At 34.8% G+C, this 26,943-nt stretch overlaps 1 protein-coding gene across 2 annotated transcripts in view; it reads right to left on the reverse strand.

Annotated features, from left to right (window-relative positions):
• ANKRD17 (ankyrin repeat domain 17) overlaps positions 1-26,943 on the reverse strand; it is a 149,521-nt gene that overhangs the window by 64,766 nt on the left and 57,812 nt on the right. For both annotated transcript variants that reach the window (XM_081342915.1, XM_081342914.1), the window contains exons 2-5: positions 16,624-16,777; positions 14,978-15,134; positions 10,719-10,866; positions 3,847-3,994 (exon numbers count right to left, since the gene is read on the reverse strand). In XM_081342915.1, coding sequence (XP_081199041.1) covers positions 3,847-3,994; positions 10,719-10,866; positions 14,978-15,134; positions 16,624-16,777 — 607 coding nt within the window. The remainder of the gene's footprint in view (positions 1-3,846; positions 3,995-10,718; positions 10,867-14,977; positions 15,135-16,623; positions 16,778-26,943) is intronic.

Consider the following 26,943-nt stretch of genomic DNA (forward strand, 5'->3'; position numbering starts at 1 on the left):
CTTTAGAAACTAGAAAAGGAAGCAATTTTTGACAGTCTATGTTCCTGCAGCTCCTGCTAACAGTCCTCCAAAAATCTGCTCCAGAACCTTGGAAGCTCTTTTGACAGGAAAGGCAGGAAAAAGTCCCAACATTGCAGATGCCATGTGCACCAATCCAACTGGTCTGATTTACAAATAAAACTCATACTGATTTGATATTTATTTAAAAGTGAACTACTCTGAATGAATATCCTTATAATAAGCAAAAAATATGGGCCATTGTTTTAATGGCCCCTGAGTCACATGTCAGTTTTTCCAAATAAAGTCACGTTATGTACCTGCCTTAGGAAATTGTCAAATGGAGTCCATCAAAATGAGCTCATGACATGAATCCAGATTTTAGCCAAGTGAGCTGACTTAAATAACTACTATAAATACTAGGGCAATTTGGAAATAAAACTTCCATTTGGTTATCAATGACAGACACTTACAAATACAGAACTTTTATTATATACATTAGAAAACTACAACATTACATTACTTTTTGATATAATCGCCATTCAAATTAAGGCACTTGTCATAACGTCTTACAAGGTAAAAAATTCCTTAGTAGTAGTCACTTGGCGCCAAATCTAGGCTATAGGGAGGGTGATCAAAAACATCACAACGGAACTGCTCAAAAGTTCTTGAGTGTGTCTAGCGGTGTGTGGGCTAGCATTATCATGAACCAATACCACACCAGAAATCAGCATACCCCAACACTTGTTATGGATGAGTTTTCGTAATGTTTCACAGTAGACTTCTGAACTGATGGTCGAACCACGCTCCATGAACTTCACTAGCAGCACTCCTTTGGCATCTTCACATTTGGCGGGATTTTCTATGGCACCACTTCCAATGTGGTGTTGGTTCATGATAATGCATGCCCACCCACCACTAGATGCACCCAAAAACTTTTGAAGCAGTTCCATTGGGATGTTTTTGAACACACACACCCTATAGCCCAGATTTGGCGCCAAGTGACTATTACTAAGGAATTTCAAACCTTGTTAAGACATTATGACAAGTGCCTCAATTTGAAAGGCAATTACGTCAGAAAGTAATATAATGTTGTAGTGTCTGTCATTGATAATCAAATGGAGGTTTATTTCCTAATTGCCCTCGTATGTGCAGTAGGTCTTACTCCAAAGCTGCCCAGAATTAATAGTAAGAAGCATATAAATTTAATAATTAAGTGTATGTGTATGTACACATATACAAATTAAACTTATATGTATGTACATACATATACACACAAACCCCTTGTCTAAATAACCCTTTTCCATTTCATCACATCCTTTTTATTTCTTTTATTTAACATTAAAATTTGGCTACACTACTTTTAAAATGTTAATTTACAGTTACCATTACTACCAACCTTGTAGTTAAAATCAGTAATAAAAGCTTTATCAAAACTTTTAAAATAAAAACATTAGCATTATCCTATTATACTCTTAAAATCCAAGTTGTGATGGTATTATTATAAAATGGTAGCCATTTTATGCTGATAGTATTCTATCGTAAAATAATATTTGTCACAAAAGGTATAATGAGACTGTACTGAGCTTTTTAAGGTCCCACTCAGGGAAGTTATGTCAAGCTCACAGATGCATATAGGACATAACTGGATGTACACTGGGGAAGAGCAGACTGCTAGGTATATAGTATAGAGAACACTGTATACCACAAATGGTAACATAAATAGTATGTAGTATACGAAAATAGAAACATAGAAAAAACTTGCACATGTTGTATGTTTCACTTTTATATCTTGGATATTTCTTTCAAACTAAAATATCTCCCCAACACTTAAAGGGAAGTATAAATATTCAATTAGCTAGAGTCCAGTGCTTTTGATGGATATTTTGAGTTTGAGTCAATCAAACTGAGTAGTTTAAAAAGAACCCGTGACATATACGTTAAAAAATATAATACCTGTGACAGTGTGGTCTGAAGCAGCATTTAACTCAACTGGAGTGATCTTAAATCCTAAGCAGAATTATATTCTGGATGGAAGGCCACCACAAAATCCTAAAACTATAGATTAGACTGGAAAGTCAAAAAATGAGGGAAAAGACAACAGCAGATCATTTCTGTACTGTTGCCAAGAAAACTACATAAATATGTCCATGATATCATACCTTTTTTTTAATTGAGTCAGTTGAGAGCCATTTAAATATGGTCAAAAAAACCCTGAATTAAGTTTCACCTGGACACACATTTCCTTGATAAGTCACCTAACTGTTGCAGAAAAAAATTGCCAAGACAGACTAGCTTGAAACATTCAGAACATGTTTTAAACTTGCTATTTGCACTGATCTTGTAATGAGGATTTTTATTGCATACTTATTTCACTATTGGTGATTTTCACTGTACCAGAAGATATTTTGAGCTCCCAGAGAAGGCAGTGTTGTAAATGTTTCAATAATTACAATTATCTGGTTGTGATTTCTGTAATTGTTTCCTCAGAGATTCAAATAGCGAATCATGAGTACCAAACTTGCTAAGTACTGAAAACTGAACTCCTTTCAACTTTTAATTCAATCATTATGTGCATAAATAAGCCAGTAGCTAAAGCTGAGCATGTTATTCTGGTTAAATAGTCTTCTAGAAGAGCAATCCGTATTTCAAATAGAGACAAGTGGAGAAAAACTGAAGGCAATTAGCAATATTAACAAAGAAAGATAGGATCATAGGTGATATAAAAATAAACATAATGAAAAATACTAAGCATTTCAGGAGACCATAGTATATACGCTCATAGCTTTTCTAAGAAAGGTTGACACTACAATTAAGGTCAAAGCCAATACCTGAGTGCTTCTAGTCCTTTCCCTCTTTGCTGATTGTTGTCTTTGAGAATTGGCAAAAAAAGCAAAGAGTATAAAACTAAATATTTCTCTTTCATAGAAACGATGTAATTTAGATCAGGGAAGAACTGTGGCCTTCCCCAAAATATGGAAGAATTGTTTAAGTAAATAACTAGTCTTTATAAATTTACTAAAGAGGGGAATGCTAGCTTAGTATGGAGAATAATCAGAAATCTTGTCATGGATGGATGGATGGATGTATAGATTTCTTTTATTTTCTATCTAAGAAAGTACTGAACTTATGTTCTTTTCAGTTATGTTCTTTTCTATTATTAGGCCTATGAGAAGTGACTTAAATTCACCTTTGATGGAAAGCTTTATGCTAGGAGGTCACACAATTCTTTTTGTGTCACCTCTACATGAAGGCGACACAAACGAATGTAGTTTCAAATTCAAGGATCAAATAATCTGGATCTGATCCCAAAAAGGGTTCTTTAAAGTGTCCATGAGCATATACATAGCACCTGCCTGCAACTGCTAAAGATAGTTGTCTTTTTCAAGGATGGTCCAGCAGCTTCAGCTGTGCACCTCCCAAAACACAGCTGTTCTTAGGAGTTAGGAGCTGCTCCATCCGCATACCAACATCTCAATTTTTGAATTGAATCCAAAGCACTGCACAGAAAGGATATACTATGTCAGATCATACATCATATTCTAAATGTTAGCAAATTCTGACAGCCTTTATAAAGCAAATGTGAAAACCTTGGCAACATTTTTGAGCATCGTTCAACATCTTTATATAATGTTCACAAAGAAAATTTATTTAAGTGAATTAAAAAATATCCTTGCTTAACTATATCAACATTTCAGTTGTTCTCACTGCCCTACATGTTAACCTCTGCAAAAATTCATACTTTTTCCAAACTGGTATTAAATAAATCTGCATATAAATTCTTCTATATATTAATAACAGAGAGTTCCAAGCTCTTACATTCCCTCCATGTCTTTATAATATATTTACCTGTTGAAGATTGTGCATTGACATCAGCACCATGAGCTAGCAGCAACTTAACAATTTTGACATGGCCTCCATTAGCAGCAGCCATTAAAGGTGTTATATCTCCTTTGATACCTCTGTCTTCAACATTTGCATGCATTGCTAGGAGGACCTGTTGATACAGAAAACAAAAACTGATAATTAGTATAAAAAGGGAGTAAATCTGTTGTGTAACTATGCAATTCCTGTTGCTTGCTCTGTCTTGTAAACCAGCCACTTAAAATACTTCTAAGCATAATGTAGCAACATTATCATGATTATGATTTGCATTTTAATTAGGCATTATTTAGCCAACTTTACAAAACCCAAAAAATGTTCCAAGACAGAAAAAAGCTGCAGTTTCAGGTTTTACTTCTTAGGCATGACAATACAAAACAAACAGAAATACTTTGTTCGAAAAGAATATATGAAAATGTATTGTTTATTCCATGTTTTGACTAACCCTTAACTGACTCATTTCTTTTTGATTTCTTACCAGGCAAAAAATCAGATTCTATTCAGCATAGCCTTTGCCAACTCTGTCTCTTTTATGTAAGTGCTAGGTGGGCCATTATAAGAGTAGAAAAGCAATTATTGTATTTACCAGAAATGAAAAAGTTTATATTTTTCTTAAATACTGGTTAATAGGGAGAGGCGGACTACAAAACTGTTAAGCATAGAACAACGAAGGAAAATGCAATTGAAAGCAAGCACCTAAGTTGAAAATGAAAATCAAGAAAACAGTTGAGGGAGAAAGAATAAGACCAAAGCTTCTGATGTCCCTTGAGGGAGGTTGGGAAAAGCACGATAACCCTTTCTTTCTTTTATCATCATCCACTGTAGAAGCTCAGTCTCTGGAATGCAGAGTCTCCTTTATCCACAAAGGCTTTCTCTTTTTTGGAAAATCAGGGTCTTCCAGGGATAAAAAGACAGTTCACTGGACGAAGTCACCCTTTATACTGACTGAACAGGACTAAGATTCCTAAATTTATTTACCTAGAAATCTCAGTGAGTCATACTACATAATTTTAGTTATGCTTTCAACCAAATTCCAATGTCATTCATCAATCCATTCCTTTCCACAAAGAGAAAGGGACAGAATAGCATTCAGCACTGGGAACAAAATACTGAATTCTTTACAACAGAATATGCATACATTTATGCTTGTTATGCCACATTTCCAAAGTCTCTTTTCCTCTGTGTATATGTCTGTGCGCATGTTCAATTAGGTAGGGCATCTTATTTTACAGATAACTTCCACTAATAATCATTCAATTACACTGCATTAGATTGAAGGACAGCACCTGAATCTTAGCCTGATCTATATGATAGGACTGACAATATTTGCTGTATTAGTATTTTTGCAATAATAAATGAAAATATTAGGATATTTACAAAATTTGTCACCTAGTCAACTCGCATATAAACATGCATATTTCCACAAATATATGCAAGCCTGACACATACATGCATTTGTTAAGGAAAACACCTCCAGGATTGGTTTCCAGATATAGATATAAAGCCTGGGGACAAGATAGGAACCTGGAAAGTATTTGTTATACATGGGAAGCTGGGAAGTATCTACGTAAGTATCTGTTTTACGCTGCCTAGAGTTGCTTGCTTTTGAGAAGGGCTAGTTCTTAAAATTGATTTAATAAATAATAAATATATAGGATTTTTAAACTTTAGAAGCTTTGTTTCTATCTTTTTGGGTCTTCTTTTTGAGCAAATGACAGAAAATTTCCATTTTATATGTAGGCTGCATCAGATTGTTGTGGATATTACTTTTGAGGAAAGGAGACAGAAATATCTCCTTTTCTGAAAGTGCAAGGTTTTCCCCCATTCACATTGCCATGTTTTTCCCAATTAAAGTTGATGTTGCAAGTACAATCTGAAATTACATACTTTTTAGATTACATAGATCAGAGGTGTCAAACTGCCGGCCCACGGGCCGGATGCATCATCAGGAAACCGCACCCACCCCACTGCCGGCAAAGGAGAAAAAGCTCCAATACGTCACGCAATGTCACGTGACGTCATGAGTTTGACGTCTGACATAGATTAAAAAGACCGTGAAATGAATTATGAATATAATTAGAGAATCACCCTGGTGTAGCAAAAAAAGGTGACTCCTTTTTTAAAAATAAAAATTTTATACAAAATGATTTTATACAAAATGTCACTGTGTCACCCTGCATGAGTTCAACATGGCTAAATATTTTGCTGCTGATTTTTGTTTGTATTCACTGTCCTATGCTCCAATATCCAGCAATAGTCAGCCAGCATTAATTGATTCCAGTTGCCATGATACACATTTTCCACTGTGGCAATGTCCTGATCAAACCTTTCACTGTGTTCATTACCTAGATTTTCAGAAGTGTCCAACTGTCAATGCAGAAAATAACTGTTCAGTTGCATTTTATGGTCTTGTATGCTGTAAGATTCAATCAGTTCAATGTAATTTGGGACTGTAGTTGTCAGAAAAAATTCTTAACGCATCTTTGAATGCTTTTCAGGCTATTTACTTCCATTAATAGGCCTTTAAACTGCTTGTCACTGATGACATATTTGATCTGTGGACTAACCAAAATATCTTCCTTAATCTTGTTATCAGTTATTCTTGGAAACATCTGTCTCAAATAACAAAAACCTTAACCTTCCTTACCACTTCCATAAAATTTTTCCACAGCTCAAGTTTTATGTGAGGCAGAGGCAAAAATATCCTTGTTTGGTCAAAAACTTGTTCATGTGCCACATTTTTCTATCCTGGAACCGAAGTCTTTTAGAGTGGCAAATTTCTTTTTAATATGATTCTCTTGCATTGCTGCCCTATTCACATACGTAACAACAGTACCTGATATATGCAAACAGCATTCCAAGCAGCGGAGCCACTACTTTTAGAACGTCACAAATATTCCAGTTATACTTGCTGTACTGGATGTGCTTCAACAACAGTTCCATGTTTCTATATGTTTCTTTCATGAATGCAGTGTAGCCAACAGGTATTGAAAGGTGAACACTGCCATTGTGTAAAAACAGATTTCTATAAAACGGGAATGTGACAAACCTAAATCTCTGACCAGGTTATTTAGTTTTGATTGTGTTATGAGATGAGGCTCACAAAATATACAGAGTTCAAAATTCAGATCATTGTGAATGTCCGTGCCTGGCCGGTACACCATCTTCATCTGTTTCATCTAACCTCTATTTCTCTGGTGGCTTTGATACTGGCAGACTGTTTGTCATGAGGCACTGGTTTCATGGTTGAAGGCAGACTGGGGTATTAATTTATGTCTTACTTTTAGCAGACGAACCAGCAAATGGCAATGATTGTATTGATTGCCAATCTTACAACCAAAGTACAGTTTAAATGCTTTCTTAACAAGTCCAGTCATGGGGCATTTTTGAGGCTTAAAGTGTACTTGCCACAAATGTAGCAGAACACATCACAGCTCTTCTGAGACTTGCAAAATATTTCTGCTATCACCAATTGCCCTATAGCAAGACTTACTTGTTACTTACTGGCTTAGTTGTTATATAAATTATATGTACATATACAACTCTATGCGTAGAAAAATCATATCAAAATACATGGAAACTGGTATCAATGAAATGAGTAGCATCTGTGCATGCGAGCTGCTTTGATAACCTTTCCAGGCAGCATCCATTCAGCCTAAGCATGCCTAGGCATGCCCAAACTATACTGTTCCGCAAATGTTATGCAATATGCCCTGAATGCATGCCTGGACATGCATAAGCTACACAAAGCTTCTTATAATGCAAGTGAAAATTAGTAAACCTAAAATATATAAAAGAAAAATCTGTAAAACAAAAGAATTCTATAAAATAGTACACAATATGTTAATTACAGGTTTTTATCGTGATTAGCAGTCCAGTATAACATACACCCTAAAATGTTCAGCAAATTCTTTATTGTTCAGTGTTCTTTGCCATGTCAGAATGAAAGGTTCGATCTTAAAGTATCTTCAAAAGGATTCACTGGTAAATTTTAATAGTAAACAGTGTCTGTCCATCAGAGTCATTAGAACTTTAAAGATTAATATCATACCAATACCTTAACTTCCATCTAATAAGCAATTAGCAAGTTACAATTATCATGTAATTCCTTTACCTTATAAATCTTTTTGAACATATGTAATCTCTGTATCAGCAGATTAGTTGCAACATCCAATACAAACTGCAACTTCCATGGGAATAACAAATGAAATATGCAACAATAAGGCAAAATCCTTCAAAATCTAATTTATTTTGAATAAACATGTTCTGCTCTATGCTACCACACTGTAGCAGGAATCAATCAGATAACTTTTTATTTTTAGTTTTTGTTTAGCATTACATGCAAATTGGAACTTCCGGCTTACTATTAAAATCCAAAGCATTTAACTTTGAGCCCAGTGGTGGGATTCAGCTGGTTCACACCACTTCGGTAGAACCAGTAGCTAATTTTTTGTTGCCCAGGCCCAGAATGGACTTCCGGAAGCAGCATCCACACAGAGAACTGGTTGTTCACATATTTGAATCCCACCACTGTTCGAGCCCTATTTGTTCAACCCCTATTTGCTCTATTACTGAGACTTGAGGCTAGAAGGGATCAAGCCTGGAATAATGGATGGATCCTCAGCTAACTTCAATAGAATTTGGTTAGTGACAGCAATGGGGAGTGCCTGAACTGCTGTCGCTAATGATGCTTAATGATGGAAATTCTCGACCCAATTGTGGTTGTAAGGACTATTTGTAAGCTTTAGGATGTTAGGGATAAACACCAATACAGTTATTTGATATTAAATTGTTTGTCCATCATGGACCTGCACTGAATCTAAATTGTTTTTTGATAGTTGGGAGAAGCAAAAAGATAAGTTTGGATCTCTGTTCTCAATTAGTTGAAAATCGAAGACTTAAGAATTACTATGCTATATTCATGATGAACCAATTTGATTTAATATTGGAAATGCCTTTCACATATTTCTCTCAACAAGTTTATAAGACATAAACATCACTTCTTTCAGTCCCTGAAGAATATCCATCAAATGCTTCAGTGTGGACATTTTGTACAGCTGACAGAGAAAACAGTATTTCTGGAACAGAAATAAGTAATCTTTCTGATGAGCAAAATGGTGGTAAAGGTAGGAACAACACAAATGTTTATCAAAAGGTAACTACGGAGTTGGCTTTTTTCCATGTCCTTGAAGTTTTTAGAATATTTTGTGCTAGGAAAACTTTCTCTTCCCCAAGCAAAATGAACATATTTCCAAATTTAGCATTGATTGAATGCTTATGAGGCCTATGTTGGTCCCAAAGGCATTTTATAAACAAAGATAAAACTAGAGATTTGCTCTGTTTGCTTTACAGCATCCTAGCTTCTGTTTTATTTTAATTAGGATCTTTAACATTTTTAAAGATAAATGTGGCACAAAAACTTACTGAATGCCAAAAAAATGTAACATAATTAATTCAGTACCTAGCATATTACTAAAGTTGCTTTGATAAGACCAACCAACCATTGTATGCTGGCAGTTTTGCTTAGCTTCAAAATTCACCTCCCTCTTCAGTTACAAAAAAAAGATTTAATAGATGGTTTCTATTTACTTGTATCACTTTATCGTATTTAATGTACATCTGTTGTATTGTACAATATTTAGAGATATTTCATGAAGCATTTAATAAAGTAACTAACTCATTAATTCACTACAACTCTTCCTAAGTTTGAAAATGGTTGGAAAGCATGTATGTACTGCTCAAGCATTTACGAAGCAAAAGCTAGATAAATGCTGTTTACTATGAAGAGGATGGAATTTTGTGACTTCCCATCAATATGCTTTTGCATCGTATTTTCCGAGGCAGTTATTACACCCTAGCATTTAATGAAAAACCACTACAGTCTACCTTCTTCCCATTATTTCAATAATTAGCTGTGACTTGCACAGGAAGAATGCAAGCATTGCTGGAAATCATCATACATTTGCAGGCTTAGACCCCAAGATGCTTTTTCAAAAGGTAACTGGACTTTGTTTTTCCTTGAAGATGTTTCGCTTCTCATCCAAGAAGCTTCTTCAGTTATGACCGACTGATAAAGAATGGAACGATTTATACTCCTTGAAGTCATCTGTTTGTTAGCACTCTCTATGAGAGGTTGAGGCCACTTGGAGATTTATGTGTGCTCTCAGGTTACCTGAATAGTGTAAATAGGTCTGTGAACCTTCTGCTGAAAGGAATGTGTTGTAGATAGATGGCGTCATATCCCTCCCTCTCTGTTGAGGGCCTGTTCAGTTTTAACATAGATGACCCCTCCTTCCATCCAGTGGTTGTCTCTGTCTGAAGTCCATATTCTGGACAGAGTTTCTATTCTCAGTAAATTAAAACAACACTAAGGTGGAATGGTGATTTTAGGCAAGGGACATGAAACATTCCTGGAATCTCTGTATGTAGCAATCTTTCCTTCTGATACAAAAAAACAGACTTGAGTTGTCTCTTCCAATGGATTTTTGCTCTTCTCCGAGTTAATGCCAAGCTTCTGTTGCATACAGTTTAAGAGAACAAAATGGTACCCAAAGCAATCCTACTGATTAATTGATTAGGTCAGTGAAATTTGGAATGGAGAGAAAATTATTCTTTCCCTTTCCCTTTGATATCTTAAAAATCTCCTCTGGCTAAGAGACTCTATAGGAATTTGATAGATGGCAGATGATCAACTGAATTTTCAGCTTGCACAGATAGCCAATCCACATGACAATGGATTTGATCCAAAGTAAATATTAACAAACTGAATTCTGTATCATGTTCAGAATGTGTTATAAATAAATGCTCTAGCTTCCCTATAACAATGTAAAGAGACAAACCTGAGCAAGTTCATAATATCCAGCTGAACAGGCTAAACAAAGGAGACTTTCCCCTTCTTCAGTGTGCTCGTTCACACTCCGTCCTTCAATAAGCAACTTCCGCACAGCATTTACATCTCCTTCTGAACAAGCTTCAGCCAAACTGCGGCTACAGAGATACAGAGGAAGTTATTTGTAGCATGAATATATTAATATTTTACAGATAATCAGATTACCATAAAATATAGACTTAAACATGTCATGCATATAATGAAATATATTATGATTACTGGAGATGAACAATTATGAAGCTGCAGTGTCAAGAACTCCAAATTATAGTCCACCATTTACTAAGAGAATTGGCTTTAGTGCTTATTTTTAAATGTTCTGAAAATGAAATTTTACAAAGTAAGATATTCTGAGCACTTTGGAAGTTGTCTAATCTGAACAAAGCTGCTACTTCAAGATCAACATGATTCAGCAATATGAAAAATAGCCCAATCTGTGCTTCAGGGTAGATATGCAGAATTTTACATTTGCAACATTTCAAACTATCTTCCATGCCCTATTCACCAATAATTCACAGGAAGCAAGTAGCTATTAAAAGTAATCTCTCCATCCTTCCAAATATCCTCTCAACTGGAAATTAAATAGTGCTTAGTTTGTTTTCTTTCCAAATTTAGGCAAATCTGTTTTAGTCATTAAATTTTTAAAATTAAACACATATTTAATGTAGGAGTTGTCAAATTTTGTAGCATCATAATCTCATGTGACAATTTGTGCAACTTCTATGAATGAAACTAAAGTTTTCACTGGAGTTATAGCTGGGCAAGATATAAATTTACTTTAAATTATTAAGTTTTAATCTATACATTAAAGTTAGGGAATTCTCTAACTCTGCAGTATCACAACTGCCTATTGCAGGGTTGTGCAGGTATAGCAACGGGCAAACACTTCCATTTTGTCTATACAAGCCTAACATATTTTTTTTAAGTCAGAAGCGCGAGCTGCTAAAGAGCTCCAGGAGATCTGGATCTGCAGAACACTTTGTAAATCATTTTAGTGTGTTAATAATTGCTATGCTATAATGTATTTTTAAAATATATTTGTGATCTCTTTGCATTTGATGTTTCTCCATTAACCTATTTATTCAATATTTTCAGTTTATTTTTTTAATTGTAATATTAACATTTTGTACATTAAACTACTTAGGAAAAAATGTTTGAAGGATGGTGCATAGAGTTGTAGAATAAATATAAGGAGAAATAAACAGTATCTTCCATCCTGGTCTTGATTATTAGCCTTGATGTTTCAATTTTTCCCCCACTATGAATCATCCAAATAATGTAAATATTTTATTTAGAATATATTTATGTAATGTAAGATTTTTTTGAGGAAGACAAGGTTGTACAATTGCCAATAAACAGTATGTGGTAATTCCCTGAAATAATACTTTTCTACTATAGTATCTTAATTTTTGCATTTCCTAATTTTGGAGGTATATCATCCTCAATAAGCTAGTTTTGTAGGCTTAACAGAAAAATGAGAAAACATGAGAGCTTGTGATGCAACAGCTTACAACCAAAATAGCAAATTATTATAAATCATATAAAGACCGATTAAGCAAAACTAACCCATACGTAATATGAAATCAAAGACTTTATAACAATGCTGTGATCTGTCAAAATTTCACTGAACATTTTTACAGACATTTTAGTATCTTTTTAGTATATATAGTACCTTTTAGTTTATAATGACAATTACTGTATAAATGTGAAAGATATGAAAAAATGCAAATTATTTATCTAGTGGATTTATGTATTTATAAAATTTATTGACCACCCATCTTATCATGGGGATAACACAGAGTGGATAGTTCAACAGTACATAATTTCAGTGAAATGAAATCTTGACTTGCATTCTGATTATAAAACGGTATCATATACATGGAATCAAATGGGGAAAAACAAAATGAGCTCTCATGACACGTCAGTTAAATATGTACATATTACCAAAAATGGATGAAATAATGTTTATCTCACCAATTCTGTGAACAATACTATTAATTATTCATAGTTATTTTGTCTGTACGTTTTGTATTTTACTTTTATATTATAAAAAGATTTGTTTTCATATTTGTTAATGTAAACAAATGCCCTGCAGCCAGTCCACAAAATGTAGGTATATGTTTATGTATTTAATGCCATTCAATTCATTTGTTCTTTAGAAAATCTTTGCTTTCCAACAGAGGTAAATGTAAACTGCAGTGTTGAGTGACATTCAGCCCACTAATGATCAAGAGCAAGTCCTATGTAGTCAATGCTTTCCTGCCAGCTAGCAACAAAATCTTATACTGCTGCCTCTATCTCAAGTCACTGTGTGATTTTGTACATGAGGCTCATGGTTGTGAAAGTATCAGCATGTGTATGTATTTATGTATGAACAAATAGTCCTCACTGAATGAATATTTGTTCAGTGACAATTCAAAGTTATAACGGTATTGGTTAAGGGGGACTTATGATAGATCCTCATAGTTGCAGTGGTTGTGACATCCCCAGGGTCATGATTTAGGCAACTGGTTTGAAATTATATTGCAGCAGCTACAGTCACAAACTTTATTACTAGATTCCAACAAGCAAAGTTAATTGGGAAGCCGGCAGAAGGTCACAAATGATTACATAATTATGGGATCTGCAACTATGCAGAATTCTCCTAACACTGGCAACTGGAAGTGCCACAACTGTCCTAAGTCAACATGTGCTTTATGACTATGTTGCTTAGTGATAGAATTCCTAGTCCCGATTACAATTGTTAAATGAAGACTATATTTATATGCTAACACATAATTTAATTATAAATTTAGGAACCAATCAAAATGTAAGGGAATGTGAATACCATGTGTAGGATTAATACAATTTAATTTGCCCTAAATCCATTTTAAAATTCTATTTTATGGACCCATAAATCTATAAATTGAAGCCCTGTAGAATCTGTAACAGTCCTTGATTCACCAAAAGTGTGTATCTTATATCAGAATGGTATTTAACTTACAGACTGAAATCTTGCAAAATTAAGTTTGAAGCAACAGAGTCCCTAAATTACATTAAAATCTTTATACAAGAAATGCAAAAATAGCTTTTGTCACGTGCAAAATGCCTGCTGTGATTTTGCCATGCACCACAATATGCAACTTTATATATGGCTAAGGAAGAATTCATGAACTGAACTCTTTAAGCTTATAATTTCAACTATAAATTCAGTTGCTACTGATGGTCTCCCCACTCCTATGCCGACACTTTCAGATGATCATACAAATATTCCCTACACTAAATTTCCTGCAGAGAATCTTGAAGGGAAAAAGAATAAATGGTTTGATAATGTATCAGCTTGAAGAGAAGAATCAAATAAAATGACAAAATGCTCTCTCCTTGGCCTTCTGGAGCTCAACATTTTATAAATGAACTGTATGAAACTATTCATAAATCTCACAGGGAAAACAACAGGAGTTTGGCAAGCAAAGCAGAAACATTTCTCCCTGTTAATTTCTATCCATTTAACTTTATTAAACTAATTTATTACATTAAATTAATTTTATTATTTTTAGATTTTTTTCTTCTTCTAATGCATTTCTCTCTCCTTAATGTTTGTGCTTTCTGCAAACTTTGTTAGTGTCTTTCCTCTCAACTCTCTCATGCGAGTCACTGATATGCTTATTAAATAGCACAGGACATAGCATTCTTCTTGATACTTCTCTTCAAGTTAAACTTCAGCATCAAAGAGCACTCTTTGAGTACAATCATTCAGTGATAAATTGGAGCAAGTTCAGAGCATGGTACCAAGATGATGAGCGGTTTTGACTGGTATTCTATACCTAACCTACAGAAAAATTGATTAATAGGATTATGTGATACCAGTCTTCAAATATTTGAAAGGAATAAACAGGACCAGACCCAACAAGTTAAAACTGCAGGGAAGCTAATATCCAGGCTAAACATCAGAAAGAAAGAAAGCAGAACAAGCTATTAGAGGACATGGTGAGGGTCCTTCATTAGATGTCTTCAAAATGAGACTAGGTTCCCATCTGTCAGAGCTTCTCTTGTGATTCTACATCAAAGCCAGGGGGAGGGCAGAACTGCATGTCCTCTATAATCCCTTCCAACCTATGTAGTACATAACAATTTAAGGAAGAAATTCATTCTGAAATCTGTATAATATAGTTTAATAATAATTCATTTTTAAGCAGAAATATAAGAAATAAGTAGTTTCAGGTAAATACTTACTTGTCCATCTGCCCTGAGTTTACTGTGCTTTCAGCTCTCATTCGGGTAAGTGCAGCAGCAGCTTCATCCAATGCACAGCTAACTGACGAAGTTAGTCTGCGAAGCACCTCAGGATCTGCAAAGGCTTTTCCATCAGCTGTGGATAACTTACCTATTCCTTTTGTTTTTAGATCACAAATCAGCAATTTTTTATCCAGAAAGAGGAAAATAAAGACAATTAACAAAACACTATTCACACTACCAATAGCATAATTCTTAAGCAAGCACATGTAAAATGATAATACTTGAAAACAGTCTTGGAGAAGATGCAGTACAATTCTTACTATATTCTTCGTAACTTGGTAACATTCTACAACAAAACCACATTCAACTAGCATAGGAAAAAACCTAGCTGGGTAATATTATTTCTTTTTCTGGAAGTGGTATCATTTTAAAATTTAAAATACATTTCTAAAACAGCTAGCAAATCAACATTATTTAATATTTAAAATGGACTAATGAAATCAAATCAATAATTTGCGGATAAAATATGCTTATTATTTGCTAAAGACTGAAAATTCCAAAAGGGTTTGAATAAAAAAATTATCTGACACTAAAACGTGCCAAAGGTACACTTGTAGAATATTATTCATAAATAATATACAATCAAAATTGCATGGCTTACTTATGATAACAGGGACATGACAAGATCTCAGATTAGGATCAAAATGTCTGGGCAAGTTTATATAGGCAAAGGCAATTCTTCAGATAACTAGGTTATAATCATAAAATGAAGTAAAACTCCCTACAGGAATGTGATGGAGGCATTTCCATATTAAGTAATTGTTACCACCAATTTCAACTCAAAACCTTTCTTATGTATCAATTAAAATTTATAATGTTTAACAGTCACTGCAGAAACCATATAGACACTCCTCAGCTGGAGACTACATCAATTGGCAGCCATTTGCAAATATGACAGTATTAAATAATTTGTTTTCCAACCAATGCACATTTACAACCAAATTTTGTGCATTTTTTTTAAAAAAAGCTATGTCTGGTAAATTTTATGTAGCAACACCAGCAGGTGGGGGAGGGTTTAATCAACTAATTTAGGTCACAAGCCTCATCTTACTAACTTGAGGTTATCACTGCAGGAGAAAGAGCTCAGGAAGAGACACTTTTTTAAAGCAATTTTAAGGTGGTAAAACCTTCCCTGAAAAAAAAGAGAAGACACTATAGAGCAGACATATCAAACTCGTGACATCACGTGACATCACGCAAAGTATCGGGACTGTTTTGCCATTACTGGCAATGGGGTGGGCATGGCATCCGCATGATATGTCCGGCCTGCAGTTTGACACCCCTGCTATAGTGACTACTTTATCTGAATGAGATGGTAGTGACCAGTGATCTTCACAACATGTCTCTCTTTTGCTCTCAGGCACATTTTTTCTTAGTGACCATTTCACTTAATGACAAAGTTGATGGATCAGATTGCAATTGCTAAGTAAGGAAGAGAATGTATTATACAAATTCAATCAAGATGTTTTTCAAAACACACATAAACATAAACTTTATAATACTTAAAATGTTCAAGAATTTGATATTGTTTTATGAATATTCTGTAAATTAATTGTTCTTCAAAATCAGTGGTGTGTTTTTACCTGCAGCTTCTAGTAAAGCTTCTAATCTAGCTTGCGTTTCCGGGTCTACTGTTCTGAGATCAGCACCATCAGCAGTACTTGACAACAGCAATTTTGAAGCTGTCTCAAGCATTGGATTCTCCAAATCATCTTGATCCAAAATAAATGACTCCACCTAGAAGGAAAATGATTTTTAATTCATAAGTTTATATTGAAGTAAGGTTCTCTACATATAAGAAAAATTATCTATATTGATTTGTTTCCAAACCATCTACTTGCCAGTTTTATGAAATTTCAGAATTATAATCACTTCCTCTTTCTTACTACTTCTATTTTCTGTTTTCTAAATTAAGAACTATAATCAATTCTTCTCTTTTCTAACTATTTCTATTATCTTTTCTAACTATTCTATTATTTTTCCTATTTTCTAATCTAATTAAACTCTTAACATTGTCATAATGTGATAGAATTCCCAAATAAAGATGAGACAGATACAATACCTCTTTTTTAAGATTTTCCATGTAGACTTTTGGGATATAGCTCTTTTGCATGCATTGTTAAACAACCAGAATTGTTTTACTATTCCTTTTACTCTTGCATTGGGAAGATAGTTCATCTAGCCTGAATTCTATAAACTAAAACCTGTGAACAGCACTTGAATTCCAACAGCACTTGAACTATTAATTAAACTATCAAAAATGTTTGCACAGGAATAAAATTTACTATGACCAACACTGAACTATACTAGCTTACACTCTGACTGTATCCCTAAGTAAGCAAAAATGAAAATTATGTTTTAAAAGACAGCAAATAAATCAAGAATTAGAAAGTCATTTGAAAATATTATGCAGATATCCAGAAGGTAAAATTGGTAAATGCAGCAAAATTTGCTACAATGATTTCATTATGTCTTTCAATAGTTTGCTAACATTTGTAGAATAAGGCAAACAGAACAAGACTTCATAATATAGGCTGAGTTTACACATCAAAAGCAAATTTGTAATGAATCTACCATAGCATGTTGAAAAAGAAACAGTAGGTTTGTCAAACTAGAAACATACTTATTAGAATAATTTAAAATGTAAATTAAATTTAAGCAATTTAAATTCAGCATATCCCTCAATTTGTGAATGATATGGAATATACCATTTTATGAATATGGGGGTAACCAATTTTTGCAAATATAAGCCTCCTTGAAAGGATCTTCCAATTGATTTCAGCAAGATCATAACAAGAGGCACACCTTCAGATCACCTTTAATGTTGATGTAGAGTTTTGATACATTGATCTAAATCTAGAAAAAAACTAATAAAAGTTCCAATAACCCCATGATGATCACCATAAAGTATGCTGATCAGATAATGCTGCATTATGAACCAAATTAAGATTTTAGGCAGAATTCATTGCAGTAGCCTAATTTCAATGCTATCAATGTATGTTTAATTATTAATAGGACAGCCAGAAATACTTGCACCTCACACATTAAACTTGACACATTTCTTGTCATTAATGCCTTTTTGAATCCGAGGACAGCACAGGATCAAAGAGCAATCCCAATCTATAAACCTGAACTGTTAGGAAATGTTTTATTGAAAAATTATTGGGGTAAAAACCATGATTATCACCTTAAACCCTTAAACCTCTTTGGTTCTGGATGGAATTGCCCCAGAAGGACCCAATGTGTAATCTTCTCGAGTCTCAAATAGCAGGAAGAGATTGTGACATAGGGGGGCTTCTGTTCAACTTTGTGTGGTATGTCAGTTTTGCCCCTTCCCATTTTAAAAGACCCTTCTTTCAGTCACTCATGCCCTGGTAATCTCCAGTATTGACTACTGAAATGCCCTCTACATGGGGATCTCCTTGAAAGGCCTCTCAGAGTCACCTCAAACCATGAGATGGACAGCATACAAATTTAATAAAACAAAGAGTATCCAGGAGCTGCAGCTGGTGCAGAATGTGGTGGTGCATTTTGTGGCATCCCTAGTGTGCATGTAACATCTCTGCTATATGAGCTGCACTGGGTGTCAGTTTACTCCTGGGTCCAATTTAAGGTATTGGTTATTACCTTTACCTTCATAATATAGGACCAGATTATCTAAGGAACCATCTCACCCCTATTTCATTGGCCTATCTCACCAGGTCATGCAGGCAGGAATGTTAGGAACTCTGTTGGGTTTTTGAAGTTTGACTGATAGGGTTTAAGAAGAGAATCTTCTCTGAAATTGCCTTCCCTAAGGACCTGGCTCTGCTGGTTGGCCTGGGGACCCAATAGGGGAGTAAGTATGATGGGCAGTATAGAAATCTGATAAATAAGTAAATAGATAACAATTGGTCTTCCCATTTCTTAACAATGATAGTATTTCAGGTTAAGCATGTTCTGAGAGAACTTTTCTCTAGATAAAAAAGAAACAATATAAATTTGGAATTGAATATTGAGGAGTAAATATATCTTGCTCTTACATTGGTCATTCTCTGTTACAGAAACTGTTATGTTGGTCTTATATGCTACATAAAAGTGTTCCTATAATAACTTAATATAAACTATTTTGGGGAAATAGTTGATATCAATGAAAGATAGTTGATGATAATATCTTATTTTTACTTATTTGTTAGAAGTAATAATTAAACGTTTCATTAAAGCTTATTCTTACTTTTTCCAAATGGTGAGGAGGACCTGATTTTTTCTTAAATTTTTCAAATTATTATTCTCTCCCTGAAGCCTTCACATTTCCACTTAAGACACAACCCAGCCTGATACCACACAAGATAAACTGCAATTGTTCCACCAAGTTCCCTGTACATCTCTACAGTTATTTCAAGCCAGTGGCAATTTCATATAGTAACCAAAAATTATAATGCATCCAGGTAATCATTTACATTAACTTCCAGATGTTATTGGAACAAAAAATATGTACAACATGAAGGCACAACATTCAAGGGGCATGTACCCCCAGGCCCTATCCATTTGGTAGAGCTAGAGGGCTAAATATCAAATAGGCAATTTAAGCTTGCAAAAAATTCAGATCCTGCACCCTCACCCCTAAGTAGGCAATGCTTAATGGGCATTAGGGATTGGAAATCGCAACTGAACAATATTTCAAAACCTCTTTTCAACACTTTGTCACTTGAATCATTTTGAATTTGCTTGGCCGCTAAAACCACATTAATCAAAAATCCTCAATATGACTGATTCATCCATCTTTTCATATAAAATATGATTGGCATGAAACAGTGGTATTACTGTTTCTTAATTTTATACAACCAGTTATTTTAATCACAGAGATTAACTAGGCAATTCTTTACAGGAAATAAATTCAGATTCGCTATGTATATTTTGCAGCTATGTGAAATGAGCCTTCAGAAATTACATCAAAAGATATAGAATTCCTGACAACTCAAGCAAGACAGTAGTATTAGAAGAATCTTTCAAAACTGTTAATGTTTGGCAACAAATCAACAATAGTAGAATATTATGATAGAGGACCTGGAAGGAAAAACTCATGAACAATGGTGCTTGGTATCTTTCACCTGGAGAAGACTTGGTGAAGGGGGGGGGGTTATATCTGTCTTAGCAGTGTCAGTGTAGAAGGTGGGGCAGAAATTTGTACAATTGTTTTTTTTTTAAAAAAAAGACAAGAAACAACTGAATTATAAGTAAGAGGATTATAGCTGGATATCGCACAAAAATTATTAACAATAAAAACTTTTCAAGAATGAAACAGACTGCCATTCCTGAAGGTGGTGGACTTTCCTTTACTGGAGAGGTTTAAACAGAGGCTGCTGTATGGCCATCAGTATAGATTCTGTAGTAGTAGACCCCTATATTTGGCGGGGGGTTGGGTGCAATTATCCAATATCCCCTTTTTACTCTTAGATTCTATGACTCTATATTCAAGTCTATGGTTTGGCCACATTTGGCCTCCATATAAAGCCACACTGTATATCCGTGCAGAAGCAGTAACGCAAATGAATTGAAACATATTTGCTGTGAAATAAATAACCCCTTTTTCTACTTTAGAAAGAAATAAAGCTATAGAAGAGGGGACTGAGAACTGGAAGATAACTTATGGTAGTTTTTCCTGGTAATAAAATTTTTGAAAGACAAAAAAATGCTCACAATACAGTCTGGTGTTTTTTAAGAATTTACTCCACAATTAGTATTAAATGTTGCCAGCATTTATATGCCTTTTAACAAGGATTGGATAAATACCTGAAAGGTAAACATTTTATGATGGTTATATGTACATAATATGAATTCAAATACTGTATGCAGTTAAATACCAGGGGTTACAAACAAACAAACAAGGAGAGCAGTTTGCTTTTCCAGAAACATCTGGTTCATCAATGTAAAAATAATCAGATAGTCTTATGGAGTAGAATAGTTTTGTTCCTTTAATTCATGCCTGATATAGTGAAAGTATATCCAAAGTAAGAGTCTAATTCGGTTTTAACTGAGGAATACAAATTTATAACTTGGTTAGCTCTAAAAAGCCATACAAATATAATGAGTCTGTTAGAAGGGCAGCATATAAACTTAAAAATACAACACTGATTATGCATTTTGTTCTATTTAACAAAATAAAGCAACAATGAAATTTTCAATAAATATATCTTTTGCACATGCTGAAAAAAGTCACTTAGGATGAAAATAATTCATTAACTATAGTGATAAAATATCCATGCAATTTGAAAGTAAGTTATAAGCTTACTGTTTCTGATGTATCTCAAATTAAGCAGCTAATTTCTTAAGCAATTAATTCAATATTACTTTAGATTTTTTAAAATGAATATTTTTCTAAATTAGGAAACCCAATTATTAAAAGCTGTGGTGGCGCAATGGTTCAGAATGCAGGATTGCAGGCTAATTCTGCTGATTGTCTATTGCCAGTAGTTCAGCAGTTCGGTTCTCAGTAGCTCAAGGTTGACTCAGCCTTCCATCTTTCCGAAGGTCGGTAAAATAAGGAACCAATTTGTTGGGGGCAATATGCTGACTCTGCAAACCACTTAGAGAGGGCTGTCAAGCTTATATGCTGTGAAGCAGCACATAAGTCTAAGTGCTATTGCTATTATTAGAGGGCAATAGAAGGAGTCCTCGTTTAGCAATCATTCAGTTATATAGTGATGAAAAAGTAACTTTATGACCAATCCTTGCATTTACAACCTTCACAGGTCTGTCAAGCAAAGGAAAGCCAAAGTAATACTGAACACACAATTGTGGTTTCAATTAGTGACTGTTTCACTTAAGAACCAAGTTGCCAGTCCCAATTGTGGTCATTAAAGAGGGCGTATCTATGGGAGTGAGTATGGTGAGTATGGATATGGTTTTTATAAGTATGGATATGGTTTCTTATAAGGAACTACTCAGATTGCAAGGGAATGATTGGCAACTTAAACCAGTAGAGGAGTTAAGACAAGAAAACATAAGTTATTCTTGGTTTCAATATACCCAATTGAAAGCTAGGTGGAAGTCAGATCAAAAGGTTGGCATCACAATTACAGATCAAAATTTAGTAAAGCAAATTAGAGATTCAAATTGTGCACATATAAAGAGGATATATAATGCTTTAATTGAATTGGATTCGGAAACGGAACTGGTTAAAGACTGCATGATAAAGTGGGCACAAAATATTCAGGAACCAATTTCGTTGGACACCTGGGAGATAATTTGGGTCAGAAATGTTAAATTTACCCAGGCTCAAAATTTAAGAGAAAATTTTTATAAAATGTTTTATAGATGGCATCTGGATCCCAAGAAGTTGTCCAACATGTATCCTAATTTACAGTCTAAATGTTGGAGGTGTGGTAGTTTAGAAGCTACTTATTTTCACATGTGGTGGACTTGTAGAAATATAAGCTTTTTGGATTAAGCTTTTTGGATTAAAATTTGGTGGAACATTCAAAAGATTTTTAAGAGAAAGATAAAGTTTTCCCCGCAATTGTTTTTATTGGGTATTGTTGTAGATTGTGATGTTAAAGAAACTAACTTGATGTTGAACATGATAACGGCAGCACGGTTACTGGTGGGACAATATTGGAAGAAGGATAGTTTGCCCACTGTAGAAGAATGGGTGTTTAAAGTTTCGAATCTTGCAGAAATGTCTAAGATTTCTGCTTATTTGAAGGATCATTCACAGGAAAGATATATTTCAGTTTGGAGGAGATGGATAAATTATATTCAAAACAAATATGGGACTAAAAAGTTCCATTTAGCTTATGAGTAGATTTTAGTGGGATATTGTTATTGGTACGTTGTTTGTAGTTATGTTAAAAGAGAGTTAAAGCGCATTATGAATTTGGTTAATTGTATATTATGCATAATTTTTATTTAGAATATGATTATTGTAACTATAATCCTGTATTTAGCTCTGGGAAGTGGGGGGGGAAGTGGGTGGGTTTGGGGTGGGAGGGATTTGGGGATATATTGTAAAATTTTGTTTTTGTAAAACTCTTTAATAAAAAAAGAGTTAAAGACTACATATCAACATATTATGGTGGTGCCTAAAAATTTATGAAACTTCTTGAATGTTCAATATTTCTGCATAAGCGTAGCTTAGATAGGGTCATCTATAAGTCCTAAAACTAGATAAACAGAATTCACTTAAACAAAAACATTATACTTGTTCATTTACTGAGGAAAATGATTCAAATCAACCTATTTGTGTGAGACAGAAATATGTGAAGCTTTCCTTTCAATTATTATACCGCAATATAATGCAACTAACATTTCCAATATCTGTGGATCAATCATGCACATCAGCTTTGAGGAATTTCAGCCATTCCTTCTTACAAAAGAATTTCAACTCAGGGATGTTGGAAGGCTTCCTCACATGAAATATCCACTTCACATTCTTCCACAACATTTCTATAGGATTAAGATCAGAACTTTCATTTGGCTATTCAAAAACATTAATTTCTTTCTGCTTTAACTATTCTTTGATTAAATGGCTTGCGGTTTGAATCAATGTCTTGTTGCATGATCCATGTTCTCTGAGCTTCAGTTTAGACAGATAACCTGATATTTTCCTGTAGAATTTGCTGGTATAATAAGAATTCATAGTTCTATCAATTATTGCAAGCCATCCTGGACTAGAGGCATCAAAGAAGGCCAAAACCATGATATTGCCACCATTATGTTTGAATAGAATAGAGCTGGAAAGGACCTTGGAGGTCTTCTAGTCCAGCCCCCTGCTCAAGCAGGAGAACCTATACTATTTCAGACAAGTGACTGTCTAGTCTCTTCTTAAAAATCTCCAGTGATGGAGCGCCCATGATTTCTGAAGGCAAGCTGTTCCACTGGTCCTCACTGTTATGAAGTTTCTCCTTAATTCCAGGTTGCTTCTCTCTTTGGTCAGTTTCCAACCATTCTCTCTTATCTTGCCCTCTGGTGCTTTGGAGAATAGTTTTATGCCCTCTTCTTTGTGGCGGCCCCTCAAATACTGGAATACTGCTATCATGTCACCCATTTCTCCTTTTCTTCAGACTAGCCAAGTCCTACAGCCATTCGTCATATATTTTAGTCTTCAAGCCTTTGATCATTTTAGGTGCTCTTCTCTGAACTTTTTCCAAGGTTTCAACATCTTTTTTCTAGTATAATGACCAAAATTGGTTGCAGTATTCCAGGAGTGGTCTTACTAGGGTTTTATAAAGCGGTACTAATCCTTCGTGTGATCTTGATTCTATGCCTCTGTTTATACAACCCAGGATTTTATTAGCTTTTGTGGCTGCTGCTGCTCGCTGCTGACTTGTAGTCAAGTTATCGTCCACTAGAACTCCAAGATCCCTCTCCTAGTTATTGTTTTTGAGCCAGGTCTCACCTAATCTTTACTTGTACCTTTGATTTTTCCTGCCTAAATGTAAAACTTTGCTTTTCTCCACATTAAAATTCATTATGTTGGATAGGGCTCATTGTTCAGGTTTGTCAAGATCTTTTTGGATCCCGAGCTTGTCTTCTGGGGTGTTGGCTATTCCTGCCAGTTTAGTGTCATATGTATATTTGATGAGTTCCCCTTCTATTCCCTCTTCTAAGTCATTAATGAAGATATTGAAGAGTACTGGGCCTAAGAGGGAGCCTTGTGGTACCCCATTACTTACTTATCTTCATGTGGATGTAGTCAGTGCTTTTTTTCTTGAAAAAAAAGGTGCCAGAACTCAGAGGTGCTGTCACTGGGAGTGATGCCAGTGTCTTGCTATGGCGTCGCCATCCGTCCTTTGCACCCCCGCCCCTGCAGCTTGGAGCCACATGCCACAGGGATTCCCCTCCCCACAGCTGCCATGGGGATTCCCCTCCCCGCAGTTGCCACGCTGTGGCCCGTGCTGAGCCCCCAACCGGAGCTGCTCTGTACCCCAACACAGAGCTGTGTTCCTAGTGGCAGTGGTCTCCAGCGCCAAACAGCCTCTTTCCAACCACATCCAGAAAAATTTGTAACAAACATTGGAATTCTTAAGGCCATGTTTGGTATTTCCCAGCAACCTGTTACTGGAAGGAAAAAGCAATCCCTGCTGCATTACTAATCCCAGAGAAGCATTTGCATGTATGCAGGTATCCTTAGGGTGCCATAGTTATGGATGAGAAATATTGATTGCAAAGTTGGCATTTCTGGATGTAATACAATATGTATGTACTAGGTTAATTATTTAAAGACTGAAGTGCAACATAACTAGATTCTAAATAATCTATTTTTCAAAACACACAACAGTCCAAACAGTAAAAGTAAAGTCCAAATTAAGAATATTTCATTCTTAAGAATTGTTTAATTTAAAGTGGTTTAGTTGTAATAGATGGTTATAGATTCAAAATAGTTTTAAGTTTACAAAAGATACTATTTTTTTCTAGCATCAGCTAAATTAGACATATTACATTGAGAAAAATGTTTCTCATTTCTTTCCTGTTACCTTTATTGATTTCATTGCAGAGATGTTAACATAGGAAACAGATTATTTTGTTATCTAATTTTACCTTCCAAAAGACAGAAGCATATGAAAAATGTGAGGTTCTTTCCTGTTGGCTTTTTTGAATTAGCTGTTTTAGATTCTAAAAGTTTAGTTCCTAAAGAAGTAACCTTGTAAATAATTTTAATGTCCTCCTCTAGTGCAGGGTAGGCAACCTTGGCTCTTTTATGACTCAAGGACTTCAACTCCCAGAATTCCTGAGCCAGCATGGCTCAGCTTGGAAACCTCTTTCTTTCCCCTCAGCATGGCTGGTTCAGAATTTCTGGGAGTTGAAATCCACGAGTCATAAAAAAGAGCAGAGATTGGCTTCCAGTTCCTGTTTGAGCAGTTGGAAGATTTGGAATGCTGAATCTTTCGGCTGAAATTTCTTTTTGTTGGGGACCCTAAGGGGCCAGAACCCACCCTGAAGGGGTGGAATGAAGGAAGGAAATCCCAGGGACTTAGGAGAGACGGCGGTCTGTCCAAACAGTCCAGGAGAAGCCTCCCAAAAACCAACGGAAGAAAAGGCTGGCTAACTCCGTGTCCAGCCATAGCTGAAACAACGGAAGCCATAAGCTTTTAAATTAAGCGGATCTTAAACAGCATGCTTGAATCTGGGTAAGAATATTGATTTTCTCTATTCTACCTATTTTCCTGAAGAAGAAAGTCCCCAAAATAAGAGATTTCCGAAGAAGGAAAGGGAGAGGGGGACTCTGCTCCCTCCCTTTTAGTTAGCGGCGGAACTTACTCTTTAGAGAAAAAAACTAGAAAGACATGAAAAATGAACAAATGCTGACACCTGCTGGTGGATGAGGATTTTCTTCCCGCTGCACCTCAAACTTGTTAGAAAATGTAGCTGTGTAAACAAAGTGAGAATAATAAAGCTGAAGCAATGAATACTTTACAAAAGGAAACATATGATAAGCGACAACAATTTCAAAGGACAATGATTTTAAACTACATAGAAATGCAGAATAACTTTGAGAGCATGAATCAACTTATTCCTAATTTAATTTCAATCCAAGAAATTTCCCAGGAAATACAGAAGAGATGACTGAACAAAATTCTGAGATAGAGACTTAAAGATGGAACCGTATAAAATAATTACTTTACAAAAGGAAACATATGATAAGCGGCAAAAATTTCAAAGGACAATGACTTTAAACTACAGGGAAATGCAGAACAACCTTGAGAGAATAAATCAACTTATTTTTAACCTAATTTCACTCCAAGAAATTTCTCAGGAAAATACAGTAGAGATGACTAAATGTAATTCTGAGGATAGAGATTTGAAGATGGAACTATATAAAATAAAAAATTATGATTTAATCCAAATGGGAAATATTCCAATACGTCTAAGCAACTTTGAAGATAAGGAAAAGAATGAGAAAAAATTCCTTACAGGGAAACAAA

Source organism: Vipera berus (genome assembly GCF_964194415.1).
Source record: "Vipera berus genome assembly, chromosome: Z".
NCBI classification, from domain to species: Eukaryota; Metazoa; Chordata; class Lepidosauria; order Squamata; family Viperidae; genus Vipera; species Vipera berus.